This window comes from Stegastes partitus, unplaced genomic scaffold, assembly GCF_000690725.1.
Source record: "Stegastes partitus isolate 25-593 unplaced genomic scaffold, Stegastes_partitus-1.0.2 Scaffold1074, whole genome shotgun sequence".
Lineage (NCBI taxonomy): Eukaryota > Metazoa > Chordata > Actinopteri > Pomacentridae > Stegastes > Stegastes partitus.
The window spans coordinates 83,616-102,626 of NW_007578805.1; the positions used below are offsets into that span (position 1 = coordinate 83,616).

At 44.2% G+C, this 19,011-nt stretch overlaps 1 protein-coding gene across 2 annotated transcripts in view; it reads right to left on the minus strand.

The window, feature by feature from the left end:
- Positions 1–16,264, minus strand: part of epn1a (epsin 1a) — an 18,699-nt gene extending 2,435 nt beyond the window's left edge. Inside the window, exons 1-12 of one of the 2 annotated variants that reach the window (XM_008295750.1) lie at positions 16,188–16,264; positions 10,327–10,484; positions 9,956–10,057; positions 9,599–9,757; positions 7,469–7,597; positions 7,018–7,138; positions 5,785–5,942; positions 5,572–5,643; positions 4,098–4,181; positions 2,842–3,130; positions 2,274–2,432; positions 473–715 (exon numbers count right to left, since the gene is read on the minus strand). In XM_008295750.1, coding sequence (XP_008293972.1) covers positions 473–715; positions 2,274–2,432; positions 2,842–3,130; positions 4,098–4,181; positions 5,572–5,643; positions 5,785–5,942; positions 7,018–7,138; positions 7,469–7,597; positions 9,599–9,757; positions 9,956–10,024 — 1,483 coding nt within the window. In that variant the 5' untranslated portion in view covers positions 10,025–10,057; positions 10,327–10,484; positions 16,188–16,264. The remainder of the gene's footprint in view (positions 1–472; positions 716–2,273; positions 2,433–2,841; positions 3,131–4,097; positions 4,182–5,571; positions 5,644–5,784; positions 5,943–7,017; positions 7,139–7,468; positions 7,598–9,598; positions 9,758–9,955; positions 10,058–10,326; positions 10,485–16,187) is intronic. The other variant, XM_008295751.1, reaches the window with a different exon arrangement.
- Between the last annotated feature and the right edge of the window lie 2,747 nt (positions 16,265–19,011).

Below are 19,011 nucleotides of genomic sequence, written 5' to 3' on the forward strand. Positions count from 1 at the left end.
CTTTTTTAAAGCCATTAATCTGAACCTACTTTGATTTTTCCTTCTTGTCTGTTTGTTGCAGCTCCAGAAACACCAGCAGTCATGAGACTCGTCCTGCTTTCTAGTGATTTCACATCCAAACAATGAACTCATTCATTCGGCGTCTTTACTCGTCTGTGATTTACTTTCTCCGGTTTGGGTCGATGACGTCACTCCTAACTCGCCTGAATCTTTAAGGACGTTTCCTGAACAGTAGGTTTCACCAGAAGCTTCACTTCACCCCAGGTTTTCTTTCTAAAGCTTTGAAAGGTTCCTCATGGCCTCCTACATGTTCTCTGAGTTGTTTAAAACACATGTGAGTGAACACATGTTTAGCCTGCAGAGTCAGAACCCGTTAGAACTCGTGATTAGCGGCGCTGGCTACGTGCTGCAGCTCAGACGTTTAATTAGATAAGAGCGGATACGTCGATCTGTGGTCGGGCTGTCGGCTGACCTGTGTTCTGGAGGAAGGGGTTGTGCGCTGACGAGGAGGAGATGGAAGGAGGCGGCGGCTGCTTGGGTTTGGGTTTGGACGACACCAGAGAGTCCAGGTCCACCAGGGCGGCGTTGGGCCCCAGGAAGGACTCGGGAGTTTTACGAACGGGAAGCGACGAGCCGAGGGACGAGAGGTCGAAGGGCACCGGGGATCCGGTGCTGTCGCAGCCGGCCGCCGACGAGCCTCGCCGCTCCGGGTCTCCTGCAGGAGGAGAAACCGAGGAACAGTGAAGAACACCGACACAAGTCTGATGACAAGAACAACACGATACTGACACAAACCAGAGGAGGATGGAATGTAAGACAAGACAACTGTTGTGTTCATGCAGCTGAAATCCACTAATATATATAAATGTGTGAATCCTTTCACCCTCTGAGCCCCAAAACAGGCAAATTCAGCAAACGACCGTAAAAACAGAACAAACAGACGGAGGTTCTACAGGTTCTGGGTGAGGACGAGCAGCTCCATCAGGAAACAAACAGGAGACACAACCCAACGTGAGCTTTAAATTAGAATATTTCATCAGAATCTCGTCATTCTGCAGGTCTCATTTAAAAAGTCTTCAAAAATGTAAAGTTGCAGAAAAGTGATGTTGTAAAAACAAAACAAAAAATCTGAGCTCTTCAGCAAAACTGCTTCTACACGACGGATTCAGTTTTCAAGTGAATCTGGATGTTTATTTAAAAACAAAACATTTGAATGAACCACTTATAGCAACCAGATACTCAGTTGTTGAGTTTTAAATTATAATATTTAATGAAAATCTCTTTATTCCACATGTGTCACCAAAAAATTCTCAAAAAAAAGAAGAAAGCATTATAGCAAATATAGATCTATATAATTGTGAGCTCTGAGTTTCCAGATGAACTGCTTCATGTAGAGATTTCACCAACATTACTTCACACATCTCAGGTTAAAAAAAAAAAAAAAGAGTGCCACAGGTAAACGATTCAAACTAATCATGTTCTGCTAAAAATAAACGATTCTGCTGCTCAGTGTGACCAATTATGTGGTTCAGCTATGATCAACGGTCACGAGACAAAAATTCAGAGTTTTCAGTTCAGAAAATTAACTAAATCCAAGTCAAAATAATTCTGATTTACAAAAAAAAAAACTGCTGCAATTTTGACAGTTTTTTTGCACCAGATTCTTGCAACTAAGAAGTCATCTGATTATCTGTATAAATGTAAATATCGATATATCTGCATGTAAATATGGTTCTGATCTAGATTTAACTTTAACTCTTCACTCCACATTATCTTTTGCTTCTGTTCTGCACAACTACAGTCATTTTTATTGGTAGTTACTTTTATTTTTTTAGCTGTTTTTATATGTTTGTCGTGCACATTGTGTCTTACTCTGTATTTATTGTTAAACCCACCAGAACAAATTCCTCGTGTTGTGTGAACTTCACCTGGAAATAAATCTGTTTCTGATTCTAAGTAGTGATAAGTTTAGCTTTTCCTTTTTCACATTCCTGTCGTTCTTTATCGTTAGTATGTAGAGTCATATATTTTATGGTGTTACAGCTTGTTGGATGCTTTCATTCTGAGTTTTTAAAATAAATCTTTTTCAGTGCTTTCTGACTGCGACCTACTGACAGACGTTCTCTCTCCTCCGTCATGTTGTTCTGCGTCCACAGAGCTGCAGGACTTTACCAACGAGCCTCGGTGAGGACCAGCGCCGGGGCTCAGAGGGCTACAGGTGTGCGTCGCTACCTGGTGTTTGTACGTCTGTGCTGCTTCCTGTGTGAGTGTACCTGTGCCGTTTGTGTGTTTGGCGGTGGCGCTCCAGAGGTCGGAGCTGATTGGCTCAGAGGCCGGCCCGTCGCTCGCCCAGGGGTCTACTGGTCCCCCCGAGGAGGAAGTGCTGGGCGGCACCGGGGGGCCCCAGGGGTCGGAGCTGGGGGGGGTCACAGCTACAGGGGAGGGGAGCAGACGAGGGGAGGGGGGGGTTAACACAACAGGCTGGGCTGGTTCGACAGCAGCAGCAGCAGCAGCAGCGTTCTGTCCTTTAGCCTCTCAGCGGAGGTGAAGGAGAGATTAGAGCAGCAGCTTTAAACATTAGAGGCATGACAGGGCGAGAGGAGACACAGCTCTGTGACGCTCAGACCCAGTCAGCCCAGAGTGGAAACAAGAGGATAGAAACGTCGGCTTCAGACACGAGGGAGGACGGACAGCATGCTGCTTTCCTCACACAAGCTGAAAGCATGAACGGATGAAGGTCAGAAACCCACAGACAGAAATGAAGGCGAGAAATGAAGCTGAGGCCTGAAGCGGAGCCTCCAGCCGCCCGACTGGCTGCAGCACCGACCACCTGCGGCTCACCTGAACTGCCCCAGGGGTCCACGTTGTTCACTCTGTTGGACGTCTCCCCCCAGGGGTCCGGGGGAGGAGCTATGGTGGGCGGGGCTCCTCCCCCCCAGGGGTCGGAGCTCGTGGGGGACGTGGGCGACGCGACGCCCCACGGGTCTGCGGGCGCCGAGCCCCAGGGGCCCGAGGCGGCGGGGGCGGGGACTGTGGGTGGAGGTGAGGGCCCCGCGGAGCCCACGGTGGCGACAGCAGCAGCAGCAGGAGCCCCCCAGGGGTCGACGGCGGTCAGCTCCATCAGAGCGCTCTGGGGGAGGAAGGATATGGATTATTTAGGTGATCACAGACTGATCAATTGAGATCAGTAACAGTCTGTTGGCCTTTCCTGTTCTGTCTCTCAAAACTTAAAGGGGCTCAGATCTGGGGATAAAAAGGTGAATCCAGTTTGTATTCACCTTCTTTTTAACCACTTCTCTGTGCAGTAACACGATTATAACTCTTATCATTTATCAGATGTGTTCATATCCTCCCATTAAAGAAGGAAACAAACAGCTTCAGTCACTGAAATAAGATGAAATTGGCAAAAGTAATAACAGATATGAATTTAATGAACATCATGACGTTGCTTTTGAATTATGGTTCAACAGAAATGTTTTTAAAAAACCAGCCTGATGGGACATGTGAACTAATATTTAGTTGAACAACCCTCTGAGCCAATCACTGCCATCAGGTGTTTCCTGTGACTCTCAGTCAGACTTGTGCACCTGTTGACAGGTGTTCTGGACCACTGCTCATCAGCAAAGGCCTCTCATTGGTCCACTGCTCATCAGCAAAGGCCTCTCATTGGTCCACCAGAGTTTTGTTTTTTAAAATTATTCTTTTCAACAACAATTCAAAAGCAACGTCTCATTTCACTAAATTATAATTTAGCAAATTTTTATTTATTACTACTTTTTCAGTTCCTAGTTGTTTGAGTGACTGTTGAGAGTTTTGTCTTTTCTTTAATGGAAGGAGATGAACACATCTGAGGACGACTGTATTTGTATTTTTATATGTTATGCACATACTTTGCATTTATGTTTATATTTTTAGGACATATTTTTTCTACTCATGTTAATCTTGTATTTTTACTGCTTAAATTTCTCAGGCTTAGAATAGAAGTATAAGCAGTAAAGTACTTATACAGGAAACAGACGTCGCATAACTTTGTCCGCTACAGCTGAAGAAGAAAACGCAGACAGCGGTGCATTAACTAAAGTCTACGCTCAACACACCTCCTCTGGTTTGGCTTTCTCCCTCTTGCTCTCCTCGATGGCCATCTGCAGTCGCAGGTCGTCTCCTCGGCGCAGACGCTCCTCCTGCCAACCACACACACCCACGTCAGGAGACACAACCTCCAGCAGCAACAACAACGGATTCAGGCTCGGAAACCGAAAACCTAACCTGCAATCATCGTCCCGGCCGCATAATTAACACCAAATCCCTACAACACACTCTGTGTTCCCAGAGTAAACAATGAGAAGTGAAATAAACTAAACCTGAGAACTGTTGTGGTGAGAAGTCTGAGACACTTCATCCCACCTTAGATCATCAGTGTTTCTGCTCGACCAGCATCAATTATAGACATTTGTAAAGATGTTTGTGAAACTTTATCTTCATATATCAAACACTCATTGAGATAACTTCGCCTCACTTTCAGCAGGTTTTTTTTTTCCCTCACGTTGACATTTTTCAGCTGTTTGAACGACAACATCTGAGGAACTACTGAAGATAAAAACCTGAAATGTTTCTCATCATGTCGTCCATTCAGAATCTGAAATATCCAACTCTGGTCTACTTGGATCAGACCATCTACCAATACTTTTGTTCAACAGTTCCTGAGAATTTGTTGTTGAAAAAGCCTCAAATTTCAATGTGAGAGAAATAAAAATATCTCAGAAAGTATTTAATATATCGCTCTAAAACTTCACAACTATCCATATCTTGTGCTGTAAAAATTTCAGGCAAATCAAATGTGGAGAAATTTGAGATGATCTGAGATGCTGTGAATGTTTCACCTGCTTCATCTGTTCCTGCGTCATTTGCTAAACGAAAGCTCCTCAATCATTTACCTGGAAGTTAACCACTAAACTATGACAGCTTTACAGAACTAATCCAGGCCTCGCAGATCGACTCGTACGTCCCTAGTGAACGCCTACAGACCAAACCAGTCGAGTGGTGCAGCAGGTGCAGGACTGCAGCCACTTGGATGTTGCAGGTGAACAAGTTTGACACTCAGTGAACAGTACGGGGAAGTTTCAACAGCAGAAGGAGGTGGAGCGGGTCAGACAGATCGACACGGCAGACAGACGCATGCCATCAGAACGGAAAGAATCATCAGTGCTCACAAGACACTTAGAGCTGAATTTAATCAATTATGGTAAATATTTGTCAATGCCATGCACTTCAATTACAGCCGATCGATTCTTTGGATGCTCACGTTTGCACAGTTTTACACGTCTGGATGAGGATTTGAAGTGTTTTTGTTTTATGAGTGCAAACGTTACAAAAGGACGCGACACTGAGCAGAAATCATCTCGACAGAATTACTGCCGTCTGATGCAAATGTTGGATCTTGAGCAAAATGACAAATATGAGCATAAATTCATTGTGTTCATTGATCAGGACTCGATGTGCGTTCGACAGATTCCAATTGACAGAAAGACAGATAGTTGACTCTGCAGCCGCTGGGCGCTCTCCGCCCCTGACCTTTTGGTGGATCTCTTTGCTGAGTGTGAGTGCATAGCGGAGCTCTGCATCCTCCAGAGGGTCCTTGCCAGTCTGGGGGAGGTCAGGGGTTACAAGGTGAGAGCAGAGCTACTGCATGTAGCACATCATATCTGTAACATGCCTCCAGCGCCGCATCAGGTAAACTTAGCTGGAGCTCAGAGCAGCGAGCGGCTCGGCGGGCGGCTGCGTTACCTGCTCGGCCTCTTCTTTGCTCATGGCTAGGGCCAGCTGGAGCTGCAGGTCTTCCTCTCCGGAGCTCTGAGGCCAGGCCTGCTCGGGGTCGGCCCCTCCGGAGTGGGAGCCCAGGGACAGGCTGCCCCCCAGGCTGGGCGCCGAGGGGGCCGAGGAGGCTGCAGGGGGGACGGACGCACATAGAGTCAGACTGTTTCAGCACTTTGTCCAATACGTTCAAACACAACAAGTCTGGGTGTCGCTTGTATTCTGACTCTCAGAGTCGTAGCAGGTTTGAGTCACTACAACAGTAAAATCCTACTTTTACACTCGTGTAAGCGCATTAATAATCTAATGAGATAATAAACTGCATTATGAGACCCTCGAAACCTCAAAAAATTCGCCAGAAACCATAAAAACAGAAAGAATAAATGGTTCAAGAACCAACCCCTTCACCACATCTTCATCAAAATCGGTTTATTCTACAGGCCTCATTTAAAAAATTCGCCAAAAATAAACCGCGTACACAAACTAGATTCCATAAAAATCTAAAATTCTGCTCTGTGCAGCTGCAAAGAGATTCCTGTCCCAGCTGTGACCAGCAGAGATGAGGCAAAAAGTCAGAAACTTTTTGGCTGAACTGCGGGAAGAGCAGACAGGAGGTGCACACAAATGAAATTAAAACAATCTGTTATTTATTATTGAAAGTCACTTTTCCCACAGTGTTGGTAACACCTGTGGTGACTTAGAAAACAGTTGGACATGTTGATTCCAAGTTTCGATTCCAAAAAAACGTATCTTTTCAAATTATCAGTGTTATTATATTACTGCGTCATACGTGCAGAAACAACGTGAGCTGGTCCCTGAACTACTCACCTGGAATCGTTCCATCGTTAAAATAACCTAAACTAAACCTAAAATCATGACATTTACACAAAATCACATCATTGTTTGTTTGATTCTTCCTATTATTACAGTCTTTGGCCGATAAATGGTGTCATTTTAATCTATAGTACATAGCATCACCATGTTGTTACGATTTTAGGTTTTCTACTTTTTCCATCTTTTGTAAAATAAATAAATTACACGTTTCCCTCCTATTTCCATCATTCTAACTGTGTCCTACTGACAGAAGACATCTCTGAGTTCTCTCTCCTTCTTTATGGTTGTTTCCACGGAGCTGCAGGACTTTATGTTGGAGTGAAAATGAACCACAGTGAAGAAAAATGATGCAAAAACAAGTCAGCGCCTCACCACTGGAGGTCTGTGCCATCTTCTCTTTGGTTTTGAGGGCGTGGATTCTCTCCTCTCTTAGTCTCTCCTCGTCTTTCAGCAGCGTCACCAGCTGTTTGGCTTTCTCTCTCACATTCACACCCTGGAAACATAAAGCGCACGGTTACCGGCCGCACCGGTTCTAACGCTGCAGAAAGACAAACACACATTTACCCGCTTTGTAATGAATTTTAGACGCAGCGAGTTGCACTGAAAACTTTTTTGTTGTTGTTTGCGTAACAACTCGTAACCTGGCACAGTTTGGTTATCGACAATCAATAAAGCTTTTATGGCTTTATGGGGTTGCACAAGAGGTCAGAGCTGTGAATCGACCTTGAGTGAACCGCCAGCGTTTGACGGAGCGAGTCCACATTCCAGAGTCTGGACCTTAGCCGCTGTGGGCTCAGCTCTGTGGGCAGGTGTGCGTTTGTACCTGGTCTTTGCCGTCCCTGTCTATGTACTGGAAATCCTTGAGGGTCTGGACTGCGTAGATGTTCTCTCGGCACTGTTGGGCAACACGTTCTGAACCCGTCTTGATCAGGTACTCCATAAGAGTCATAGCCTGGAGGAAATAAAAAGAACCACCATCCACGCACATGAGCAGGTAGTTCAGTGGGAATCAAACAAACTCACAATGTCGAGAGGAATCTAAAAGTTTACATCCCGTAAACCTGCTAATATTTGTGCTGTGAATGAAATCACTCCCTCTACTCCTGAACACCAGTCTCTTTACAGTTTGCAGTAAATCAGGATTTGGCCGAGCGTAACCTGTAATCTTTATGACACGATGAGTGGAGCAGAAGATGGACACCAGGCTTGTGTTTGAGGTGGTCATCAAACGGTTAACAGAAATGTGGAAGGAACACAAATATTGCGCAACACAGGGAGTGATTTCATACACCGCCTTGTGACAACATTAACAGTTACGCCGCATGTGTACCGCACATATTCAGAATTAATCAGGCAAAACCAACTTTTCAAATCTCCAAAGAACAACCGCAAAGAGACACAAACCGCCACCGGTCTGTGGTTCATGTTGTACAGTCTCAAAATGGACCTCTGCCTCCTCAGAATGTGAATACAGATGTGTGAAATCAGAGTGCAGCTGTTTTATCTGCCTGGCAGAGCAGCTGAGGAGCAAGTTTTAGGAAATTTCACCACAAAACAAAACACAGAGACGAAAAACAGCCACAAAACAACTGCAAAGAGCAAAAACTGACCACAAAGCGATAAAAAAAAAAAAAAAGAAGCCACAAACGGCAGCAAAGAGTCACAAAACAACCAAACGCTCTCGTGAGCGTCACATAAATCAGAGCGACGAGCTGTGAAACCTCTGTTCTTCTGACTCAACTGGATTAACATGACCTCTGCTCAGAATGATGTCGCTGATGTCTGAAGCCTTGACTGACGGTCAAACTCACCTACTAGATATTCAAACAGCTGGACGGACAGCCTGGTTTCAGATCATCATCAGTTCATCCAACTTTCTCAGCTGGTCAAGAGTGAATTCTAACATCAGACTTGCACAAGTTGAACAAGCTGTTTTATACGAGCGGTGCCCATTTCAGATTTAAACACAGCAGTCGGACATTAGTTTCGTTTTGGGCCTTAGCACAGACACACGGTGGATCTCCTCACCTCCTCTTCAACAGTCTCCTCCCGTCTCTCGTTTTGCATATTTAAATAAGCAGCAGCGGTTCCGTCGTAGTTTCGTGCGTCAGGAGGGGAGAGGCCGACGAGGAACAAAAAGTACCACTTTCAACCACCACGTCCAGGAAAGTACAGGTATGTGTGGGTGGAGATGGATTTTGGACGGAGAATCGGGGCGCCGCTGTAGCTCACCTGGTTGAGCTGCCGTCCTACGTATAGGGACTACAGCGGTCGTGGATTCGAGTCCCGCTCATGACCCTTTGCTGCAGGTCCTTCCCCCAGTTTCCTCTCTCTCTCTCTCTGTCCTAGCTAATAAAGCCAAAAAATCCCCTTCTCCTACTTCGTGTCGCTCACCTCACAAGCTCATCTCTTGCGACTATTTTTTAAGAGCGTGCAAGTTGAAATGTCAACTGTGCGAGTGCTTGATGACAGCTACCAAGTGGCCGACAGTAGCATTTCCATAACTTGGTGGACGGGTGTATCTACACTTAACATCATCTCACGAGACGTGGAGCGACACCTGCATCCGCTCCACATCCCTCGGTTTCATCTCGGACAAATCTGACGCTACAATGCTCCAGTTTGACTCTTTTCAAAGTATTTTTCCGTCACACGTCTGTCTGAGCGCCGCAGCCACTGAGGGAACATCTGTAAATTGTAGCGTCTATTGATAAGCTCAACAAGTGAGGTGTTTTGGGAGGTGCGACCAAATAAGAAAGTCAGTCTGGAGCCCTGTAATGTGGGAAGGAACCACGCAAATCTCTCCAGTTATATCTGAACCGGTTAAAGTTAAAGCTTTTGTCTTTTAGTTGCTCGGAGAAGCAGAAACTTCCACCTGTTGCAGCAGCCGCCTCATGATTATTATGCACTTTCACACTGTTCACTCTCAGTTATCCCCAGCATCAGCACAAACCTTGTACACGTGTCTCCAGTTCTTGCCGTGGTCGTTGAGGCGCTTCCACACCATGCTCATGATTTCCGAGAAGGCCACGACATTGTAGGTGAGGTCGGCGATCTCCGACATGAGCGAGCTGCTGGGGCCCCACGGGTCATTGGACGTCGCCTCTCGAACCTGCACAACGACAGACCGGCTTTAATCACCCCGCGTCGAGCTGTCGGGACGCGATTAGATTTAACTCGCGGAGGAAAGAGCGAGGAAGTTCTTTAAGGGAATATTAGATTATCAGACTGCGTAATGTCATCAGTGCTGCAGAGAAACATGAGCTATGCTTGAAGGGAAAAAAGGCAGATGAGCTGAGAGAGACACAACCTTGATTTCAGCCTCTGAATAGTTGTGGACGATGTTCTTTACTTGTCGCCGTAGCGATGAGGTCGACATGGCAACGGTCTGGCCGTCGAGTCCCGCTGAAATCTGAAGAAGGGACGGAGGAGAAGGGTTTTGAGTCAGGTTAATGCAACAAACACAGGGCAGAGAGTGTTTTGTTTTTCCCCCCATAAATTTCACATGAATTAAAGACGGCACTAGAGGAAGCGGGTGAGAAGATGAGGAGCTGGGGAGGAGGTGTGCAGGAGTGAGTGAAGGAGTGGGAGACCTTGAGAGGAACAATGAGAGCGTGAAAGCTCGAACCGGAGATCGGTCTTAAATCACGTGAGGAGCGAAGGCAGCGGCAGCGGTCTCACCTGTTACACAAGAATGACGCAGAATAAGGGTCTCTCCTTCCTCTCAGTTGTCGTTTAGCTTCTGGGCGGTGTCGGCCACTCATTCATGGAGCGCTGCGTCTCAGGTCGCCCCGTGGCAACATCGGGTCCCGAAAACCACCGACGCAGGGAGATGAGAACTGTGGAGGAAGACGGAGATTTATGTCACACAAACGGGCCGAAGCTCACGGCGGCAGTAAACCTGATTTATTAAATAAGGACAAAGCAGATATTCAGCAGCAGCGATCACATGGTCCGTTGCTGATCCACACGGAGACGCTTGAACACATCAGACAGACACTTTATCGCACTTGGTAAAGTCAGTTTCTTAAGAATGTGCGTTAAATTTCTTCAGAACCAGCAGGTAGACCCTCCATTAAAATAACAGCAACACTACGTTGAGGTTCTGCTTCTACTTCAGTGATCGATTCACGAGTTGCTTTTAAAAACATTGGGGCACCTCGTAGCTTTGCATCAGATGAACGACGCTGAACAAACACCGTTCTCCTGAACAGAACCTGAACTTTGAATCGTGCGTCCTGCTGCCAGCAAAGCGTCTCTATTGATTTAACTCCAGGTAATAACATTCCTTATCGTTGCATCACCTACACGACAACATTTCGTCTTCATCTCAGACTATTGTTAGCTGTAACGTCCCCACAGTTCACCTAAAATCACAGTTATTAGTGAAACACGTGAGGACATCTGAGCTGCAGTGATTTATCGATCAATTCTTTTCGCCAACTATTTTCATCATCAGGCTAAATTTGGTGATTCCAGCTTCTTAAATGTGAATATTTTCTGCTCCTCTATGACAGTAAACTGAGTACATTTGGGTTATCTTGGGCTTGACGAAACTCTGATTGACATATTTTATACTTTTTTGAAACTTCTGAGAACGAACAAGTGAGCGATAAATTGGAAACCTGATGAGAAAAAGTTCAACAAGTGGACGGATCAGTCGTGCGTTTCCGTTTCAGAGGCTGAAAGGAGAATATGTGATGAACGTTTGAGCAAATAAATAGAAATGAATGCTTTTTATTGTCATCATACACATTTTTACCTTTTTGTGTGTTGAGACGTGTCACTTTTCTGTTTAAATATCAACACAACAAAAGTGATCTTTGGTGAAAATTGCTGCATTTTTATCACATGATGTCTTTACATTTTTATTTTAACCATTTTCTGACTATTTAGACACCAAACACCTAATCAATCAAAATATTCAACAGGTTAACGGCTAGTTGCAGCCTTTGTCTTTTAAATACAGGTCCAGCAAAAAAAGACGCAAATTTTCTTTAAATTTAAATTAAACGAGGATTTTAAAGGCTCCGAAGTGCAGCACGCTTCTACTGCTTTCAATTTCTGTGCGTTTATTACTGGAAGAATTCAACATTAAAGTTTAATTTTTAGCCTAAATACGGCGAAACTGCAACAACTAATCGATTAATGATCAACTATGACATTAATCTGTATTTTAATGATCAGTTTTAAACATAAATGTGATCGCAGCGTCTTCAGTGTGAATATTTTCTGGTTTCTTTTCTCCTCTGTGACAGTAAACCAAACATATTTGGACAAAACAAGACATTTGAGGAAACTCTGATGCACATTTTTCACCAAACAACTAAATCGAATAATCCAGAAAATAAAAAACAGATTAATAACGAGTTAATGAGCTGCAGCAGCAGGTTGTGATGAGAACAGGTGGATCGAAGCGACTCCAGCTGGATGTGAACAGTGTCTTTATCATGTCTGAGTTTCCCGTCACTGGGTCTGTTCTCTCATCAGCCGAGGTTACTGTTTAGACACACCAGCAGACGGTCCACGTATCTCCACGGCCTCGGCTCCAACAGACGAGGAACAATTATTTACTCCTGAGCGTCCTGTACGCGGAAACTCTGGCAGCTTATCTTGTGCGGAGTCGCAGGCCGGCAGAGGCACAAACTCCCTCAGAGGTCAAAACTAACCGAGCTGAAAGGAAACAGGTCGAGCTACAGATCTGAACCACAGCGGAACAGTTATTTGATTTTTTAGCAAATCGCAAAGGTTGAAATTAAGAATAGCGTTTATTTTTTCTTATTACGATTTGACCTGTTTCAACATCTGTTTGCTCCTGTCATTATTTACTACTTCCTGGAAGTATGTTTGTTTGTTTTAATTATGGCTTCATCCTCGATGCCATTTGGGGAAAAAAAAAAAAGGTTCTTTAAATAATTTACTTGATGTATATATTATTAATCTCACTGTTAAATATTCATGGTAATAATTGATTTAAGTAGCATTCATAACTACTAAATAATAAATATTTATTATACTTACTATTACTTGGGTGTATATCGTATTTAATTTAAAATGTGTATCTGCATCTGTGCATCAGAGTATAGAAGAAGTTTTAACTGTCACACTGCACAATAAATATTGAACTGAAACTTTTAAAAATATCACGCATTTTCCCCAAATCATTCAGCCTGACACTAATAAACACATGTAGGAGTGTTTGGGATCGTACAGCTGGGATACCACAGTGAACCGCAACGACATCAACGAGGCGCCGAGTGAAAAAAACAAAACAAGAGCACATTATGAGCAAAAACTCTCCGACTGACGAGTGGGGAAATCCTCCTCTGCTGCAACAGCGCCGGTCTCCGTTGTGTCACAGCGGTTCTCGATGTGTCTTAAACATCACCGAGTCCCGTCTGTCAGAGGCTCATCATCATCATCTGTGGCACAATGCTACGGCAGATCCCTCAGCACCTCCTGAGCTTTGTTTCTGTTTGATTGCTTACGCAGCAGGCCGAGTCGGTGTTGCTGACCGGTTGCATCCTTTCACTTCCACGATCTGCGTTTTCTCACCAAACGGATGCTGCATCACACAAAACGGTGAAGGAGGGCGATAAATCAGAAACTTTCCCGAGAAGTCGCCTACAGACTCACCGTCGTTGTGTTTACAAGTTGTTTGTCATTATTCTGCCTCCTAATTAAGCAGATTACAGACATAATCCTCACATCAGTTGAAAAAAAAACAAAGAGGAGCTTTTAGTTCAACAAATGAGCTTCATCTTAAAACTCCTTCAACAGCTGCCTCTCAAAAAATGATGAACTTTCTTTGCAATATCAGATGATCGATTCCTTCCAGCCACTGTGCAAACATGTTCCTCCAACCGGCAGTAAACTAAGACACGGTGTTGTTGCATTTAGACACAACAGCAGTGAGTCCACTGCACAAAACATGAAATGAAAGTTTTAATGCAAAGAAAGAAGTCTGTGGACTGACCAAAAGTAAGAATGACATGAAAAGAACTTGTTAGCAACTTCAGAGGAGCTATCTGAACATGAGTTGGATATGCTCTACTGGAGACGCACCTGTTGTGCCCATTTGACTTGTTTTAAGTCCACCTGACACATATAAGAGATTTGTAGGTCAGACAAACCTGTTGCTTAACCAAACATCGGGCAATCATTGCAAAAGTGAGTCCGGAGACTCCTGAAGCTCCGTACCAAAGTTCAGACAACTAATCTTTGATAAGGGACAGAACATGCCTTTAGTATGTCAGGCTCCTCCATTATCAGACTCTGAGAAAATCATCGGGTTTTATGGCTGTAAACGCAACAGTCCCCACGTAGTCAGTTCGTCGCGTACAGCCGCTGTACGGAGATCACGCACAGCAGGAGTCGAAATGTCAACGACACGGATATGACCTGTTGAAATGACTAAGCATCACCTGTTGCTGTACGCTGACAGATTCCAAAATCATGTTACAGGGTTGATATTACTGATGAGTCTGTGAGCAGCTTCAGGAGGTTTCAGACGGATCTGAAAACCGTCACATATAATCTGGACCAACATCATAATCGCACAAAAACCAGAGGGCTGCACCGCAAAGCCAGTCTGACATAGACAGGCTGTCTTTGTCGTAGCTCGATCGACAAATTCTCCAATCACACACAAGAGATGACAATCAGAGATAACAGATATGATGGTTATCAGCCGTGGTTGGTAACCAGGTCGTCATCTGCTGCACAAAACTGACCAATCATGTTCTGCTCATGCAAATGATGCAGGACAGGAACACTGGCACAATCATGTAAGTTAATATATATTTTCCTGCTGAGCGACCCTTTAATTCTAACATGACAGCTGCACATTAGAGTTTTTTTTACTTTATTTAAACGTAACACTCAAGAAGTGCAGTCAGGTCAGACATGTCCCATAACAAAATATGCACAGAAAACACATTTTAATTCAAGTGAAATTAATTTTAATGGCTGTATATTCTCCATAATAAATGCTTATAGAATAATAAATGAATTTGTGCTCAGTTTCATTCAGCGGGATTACTGAAGTGATGCTCAACAGGTTTGTGGCTAAAACCTTAAGCTTGACGTATTCCATTCATCTGATGTGAATGCAAACTCTTGACCTTGCTGCTAACTGTGCAGCTAGCTAAAGTTAGCTCAGGACAGGCTCTAACTTCAGGAGTTCGTCTGGGATCTTGGTCTAAACCGGCGTGGGTCCAGATTATTTTGGTAATCTGACAGTTTACCGACTCATCAGAGCTCCGATAGCATCCAACACGGCTGATGTCTACCAGGTAAAATCTTAGTTGTCATGCTGACACCCAAAGTGGGGGACACTGTTGCCGGGCAACACTGAACATCCTTGAAGGCAACGTTAGCTCCAGACGCTAAACTCTCACCTCCAGGTCCCACCGAGGAACAGCGTTCGCCTCATCTCCCCAAACATTTTCTGGTGCAGACATGTTTCTGCTTCGGTTTGTCTCGCTGCAAACTATCATTAAGCAAGTGGTGGCAGCACAGTCTCCATTTTGTTTCCATCTGCTTCCCAGTGAGGCGCTGCTCCGCTCCACCCAACACCACAATCTGATGATTACTATGAGATGCTCCATTATTTACACATCCAGCAGTGTGAGAATGCCTGAGAATACCTGTGAAGTTTGTCCTTCTGAGGCAACCTGGTTTCTGTCAGGATTTGAAACTCTAAGCTAACATGCTCCTGCTATCACTGGGAAGCAGCTGATGGAGAAGTTACCTCCACCCAGATAACGTTCACAACCGGCCGGATAAACGCAGCCTTTCACCCCCTCCGACACACCTACCCTTAGCGGGCAAACACCCAGTTACCAGCGAGCTAGCCGAGCAGCAACTCAGTCAGGTGTCACACAGCAGCGTCAAAACGACTCACAAAGTCTGTAAGTGTTATTAAAGCCCAGTTAGCCAACTTACGGTGGCTGTCACCAGGAGCTGCTAGCTCCCGTTAGCCACCGGGCTCACAACTCTGCCATTCTGACCGGAGCTCAGGGAAACAGTTGGCGAACAGTTTGGCAGCAGGGTCTGGGTAAAGTCTGGGTGAAGTATAAACAGGGGGACAGGAGGGTGTAGCTAGCCGAGTATAAGCGGTCAAACTGCCGCCAGACAGAGCGAGTAGGTCCCGTTACGACACCGAATCAGACCGGAGTGGAGAGGGACGTGAAGGTTACCTGCAGTTTGACTGATAAAACAAATCACTTGCTGCTGCTGCTGCTGCTGCTAGGACACATTAGCTGCTAGCTCTATTAGCTCTGTTAGCTGTTGCTGCTGCTAGGGCACATTAGCCGCTAGCTGTGTTCGCTACCACTGCTGCCCGGACACATTAGCTGCTAGCTCTGTTAGCATGCTAGCCCTGTTAGCCTGCTAGCTGCTGCTAGTTGAAGCAGCACCATGAGCTCCAGCCCGGACACCTCCCGCCTCGGGACCGTGTTCAAAACACACGTTCGCGGGTCAAACCGTGGAGAAATGTGGCCCACACAGCGCGATAAACAGCCAGATGAAGTGATACTGACCTGCTGGAGCCTGGAGCCTGGCTGGACGAGGAGATGGCCGAGTTTCCGCTTCCGTCCTCGCCTACAGGACAGACCGCGCCCCCCGGTAGAGAGACCGCACCTCCCGGTAGAAAGACCGCACCTCCCGGTAGAGAGACCGCACCTCCCGGTAGAGAGACCGCACCCCGGTTGGCTGTGTGTCCCTGCCGTGGTGCTACTACACCCAGGGAGAATTAAATCAAGTTTTAGCTTCCAAAATCCAGCAAAAGCACACACGAAAAGACGGTTTATTAGCGTGGATGGCACCAGACTGAGGAATAATTAATCCAATATTTAAAAAAAAAAAATCAGAACATTAAGGACAAAAATGTCAAAGTAGAAACAAAAACAACAACAACAAAAAACCCTAATGTGTATATATATATATAAATATCATTTTCACTTTCACTGAGCTAGATTTGTCCAAATATTGTGACTGTTTAAATTTAATATTTTTTCTTTTTTTTTCTTTATTTTTTTTTAAAAAGTCATTTTTTTTATATGTAAAAAAAACCCCAAACAAACCAAAAAAAAACAAAACATTAAAAGTGAGTTACTTTCCATGTAATGAGTGCTACCTGGATTTCTTTTTATTATCACAGTCTGGTGTTATTGATTATTAGAAACCACATTGGTTCTGATGTATTATTTTTATGCAGCTTAAATGTTTTAATTTTTTTCTTAAATGCACACTTAAGGACATAAATTTGTTTATATAATGTCCCAGTTTTTTATATGACAAAAAAAAAACAAAAACAAAAAAAAATTAACCGAAAAAGAACAAAGGCAGAGTAAGAATATTAATATCACAATCACAAGCACGCCAATGACAAGCAACAGCACTGATTTTGGTTCATTATTGTTTTTTATGCAGTGTCCTTTATTAAATGCACACTTCAGACCTTAATGACAAAAACGTCTTAATTATAAAACTGCCATAAAGATATTGTTTATTATTCTGTGTCAATAATAACAAAAGAATATTTTTTTCACATACCAAGTGCTAAATTGTTTGCTTGTTGTTTTTTTGTTTTTTTGTTTTTATATTTTTATTCAGGGGTATGTCAATGATCAACAACAACATTAATTCTGATCCATTATTATCATTTTTTGTGCCGTTTCAAATTTTAAATATAAGCTCACATTTAAGACCTTAAGGACAAAATAACATGTGATACTAACACTCGTTCATAGTGTTTTTATAGTGCTTGTAACTGCCCTTATTTTTCTTTTTTTAATTATAGGAAGAAAAAGGGAAATATATATATATATATATATATACATACACGTGGACAAATAGTTGGTAGCCCTCGGTTAATAAAAGAAAAACCCACAACGGTCACAGAAATAACTTGAATCTGACAAAAGTAATAATAAAAAACATTCTATGAAAATGACCCAATGAAAATCAGACGTTGCTTTTGAATCGTGGTTTAACAGAATTATTTTAAAAAATAAACTCATGAAACAGGCCTGGATTAAAATGATGGTACCCTTCACTTAACATGTTGTTGCTCAACCTTTTGAGGCGATCAAACGATTTCTCTAGCTGTCAATGAGACTTGTGCTCCTCTCAGCAGGTGTTCTGGTCCACTCCTCATGAGCAGACTGATCCAGGTGTCTCAGGTTTGAAGGATGCCTTCTCCAGACGCCATGTTTCAGCTCCTTCCATAGATGTTCAATAGGATTTAGATCAGGGCTCATAGAAGCCACTTCAGAACAGTCCAGTGTTTCCTCTGAGCCGGTCTTGGCTGTTTCTAGCTGTGTGTGTTCTGGGTCATGATCCTGTTGGAGGACCCATGACCTGCGACTGAGACCAAGCTTCCTGACGCTGGGCAGCACATTTCTCTCTAGAACACCTTGATAGTCTTGAGGTTTCATTGGACCCTGCACAGATTCAGACACCCTGAGCCAGATGCAGCAGAGCAGAACCAGAACATACCAGAACCTCCTCCATGTTCCACAGTAGGGACAGGGTTCTGGTCTTCATATGCTTCATGTTTGTGAACATGGAGCTGATGAGCCAAAATGTTCCAGTTTGGTCCCGTCTGTCCAGAGGACGTTCTCCCAGAAGCTTGTCAACATGCAGTTTGGTAAATTCCAGTCTGGCTTTTATATGATGTGTTTTCAATAACGGTGTCCTCCTTGGTCGTCTCCCATGAAGTCCACTTAGGCTCAAACAACGACGGATGGTGGGATCTGACCCTGATGGACCTTGACCTTGGAGTTCACCTTTAATGTCTTTACAGGTCGTTCTGGGCTCTTTTGGTTCCGTTTGTATTATCGTCTCTTCCATTTGTCATCAGTGTTCCTCCTGCGGCCACGTCCAGGGAGGTCGGCTACAGTCCCATGGATGTTAAACTTCTGAATAATGTGTGCAGCTGTAGTCACAGGAACATCAGCTGCTTGGAGATGGTCTGACAGCCTTTACCTTTATGGATAAATATATTCCCCTGAAAAATGTCTGTTATAAAATATTATATATGAATATTGTTTTTTCTTTAACTGAGTTAGATTTTTCAACCAACCACCAAACGAACTATCGAACTATCCATCCATCCATCATCTCTACTCCTTAATCCTCACTGGGGTCATGGGGGGCTGGAGTCTATCCCAGCTGACTCAGGGTGAAGGCAGGTTCACCTGGACAGGTAACCAGTCTATCACAGGGCTACACTTAGAGACAGACAACCAAGCACACTCACATTCACACCTACGGACAATTTACAATCACCAATTAACGGTGCTAACCACTGATCCACCTTGCAGCCCCCAAACGAACTAGACCTACCAAATATTATTATTT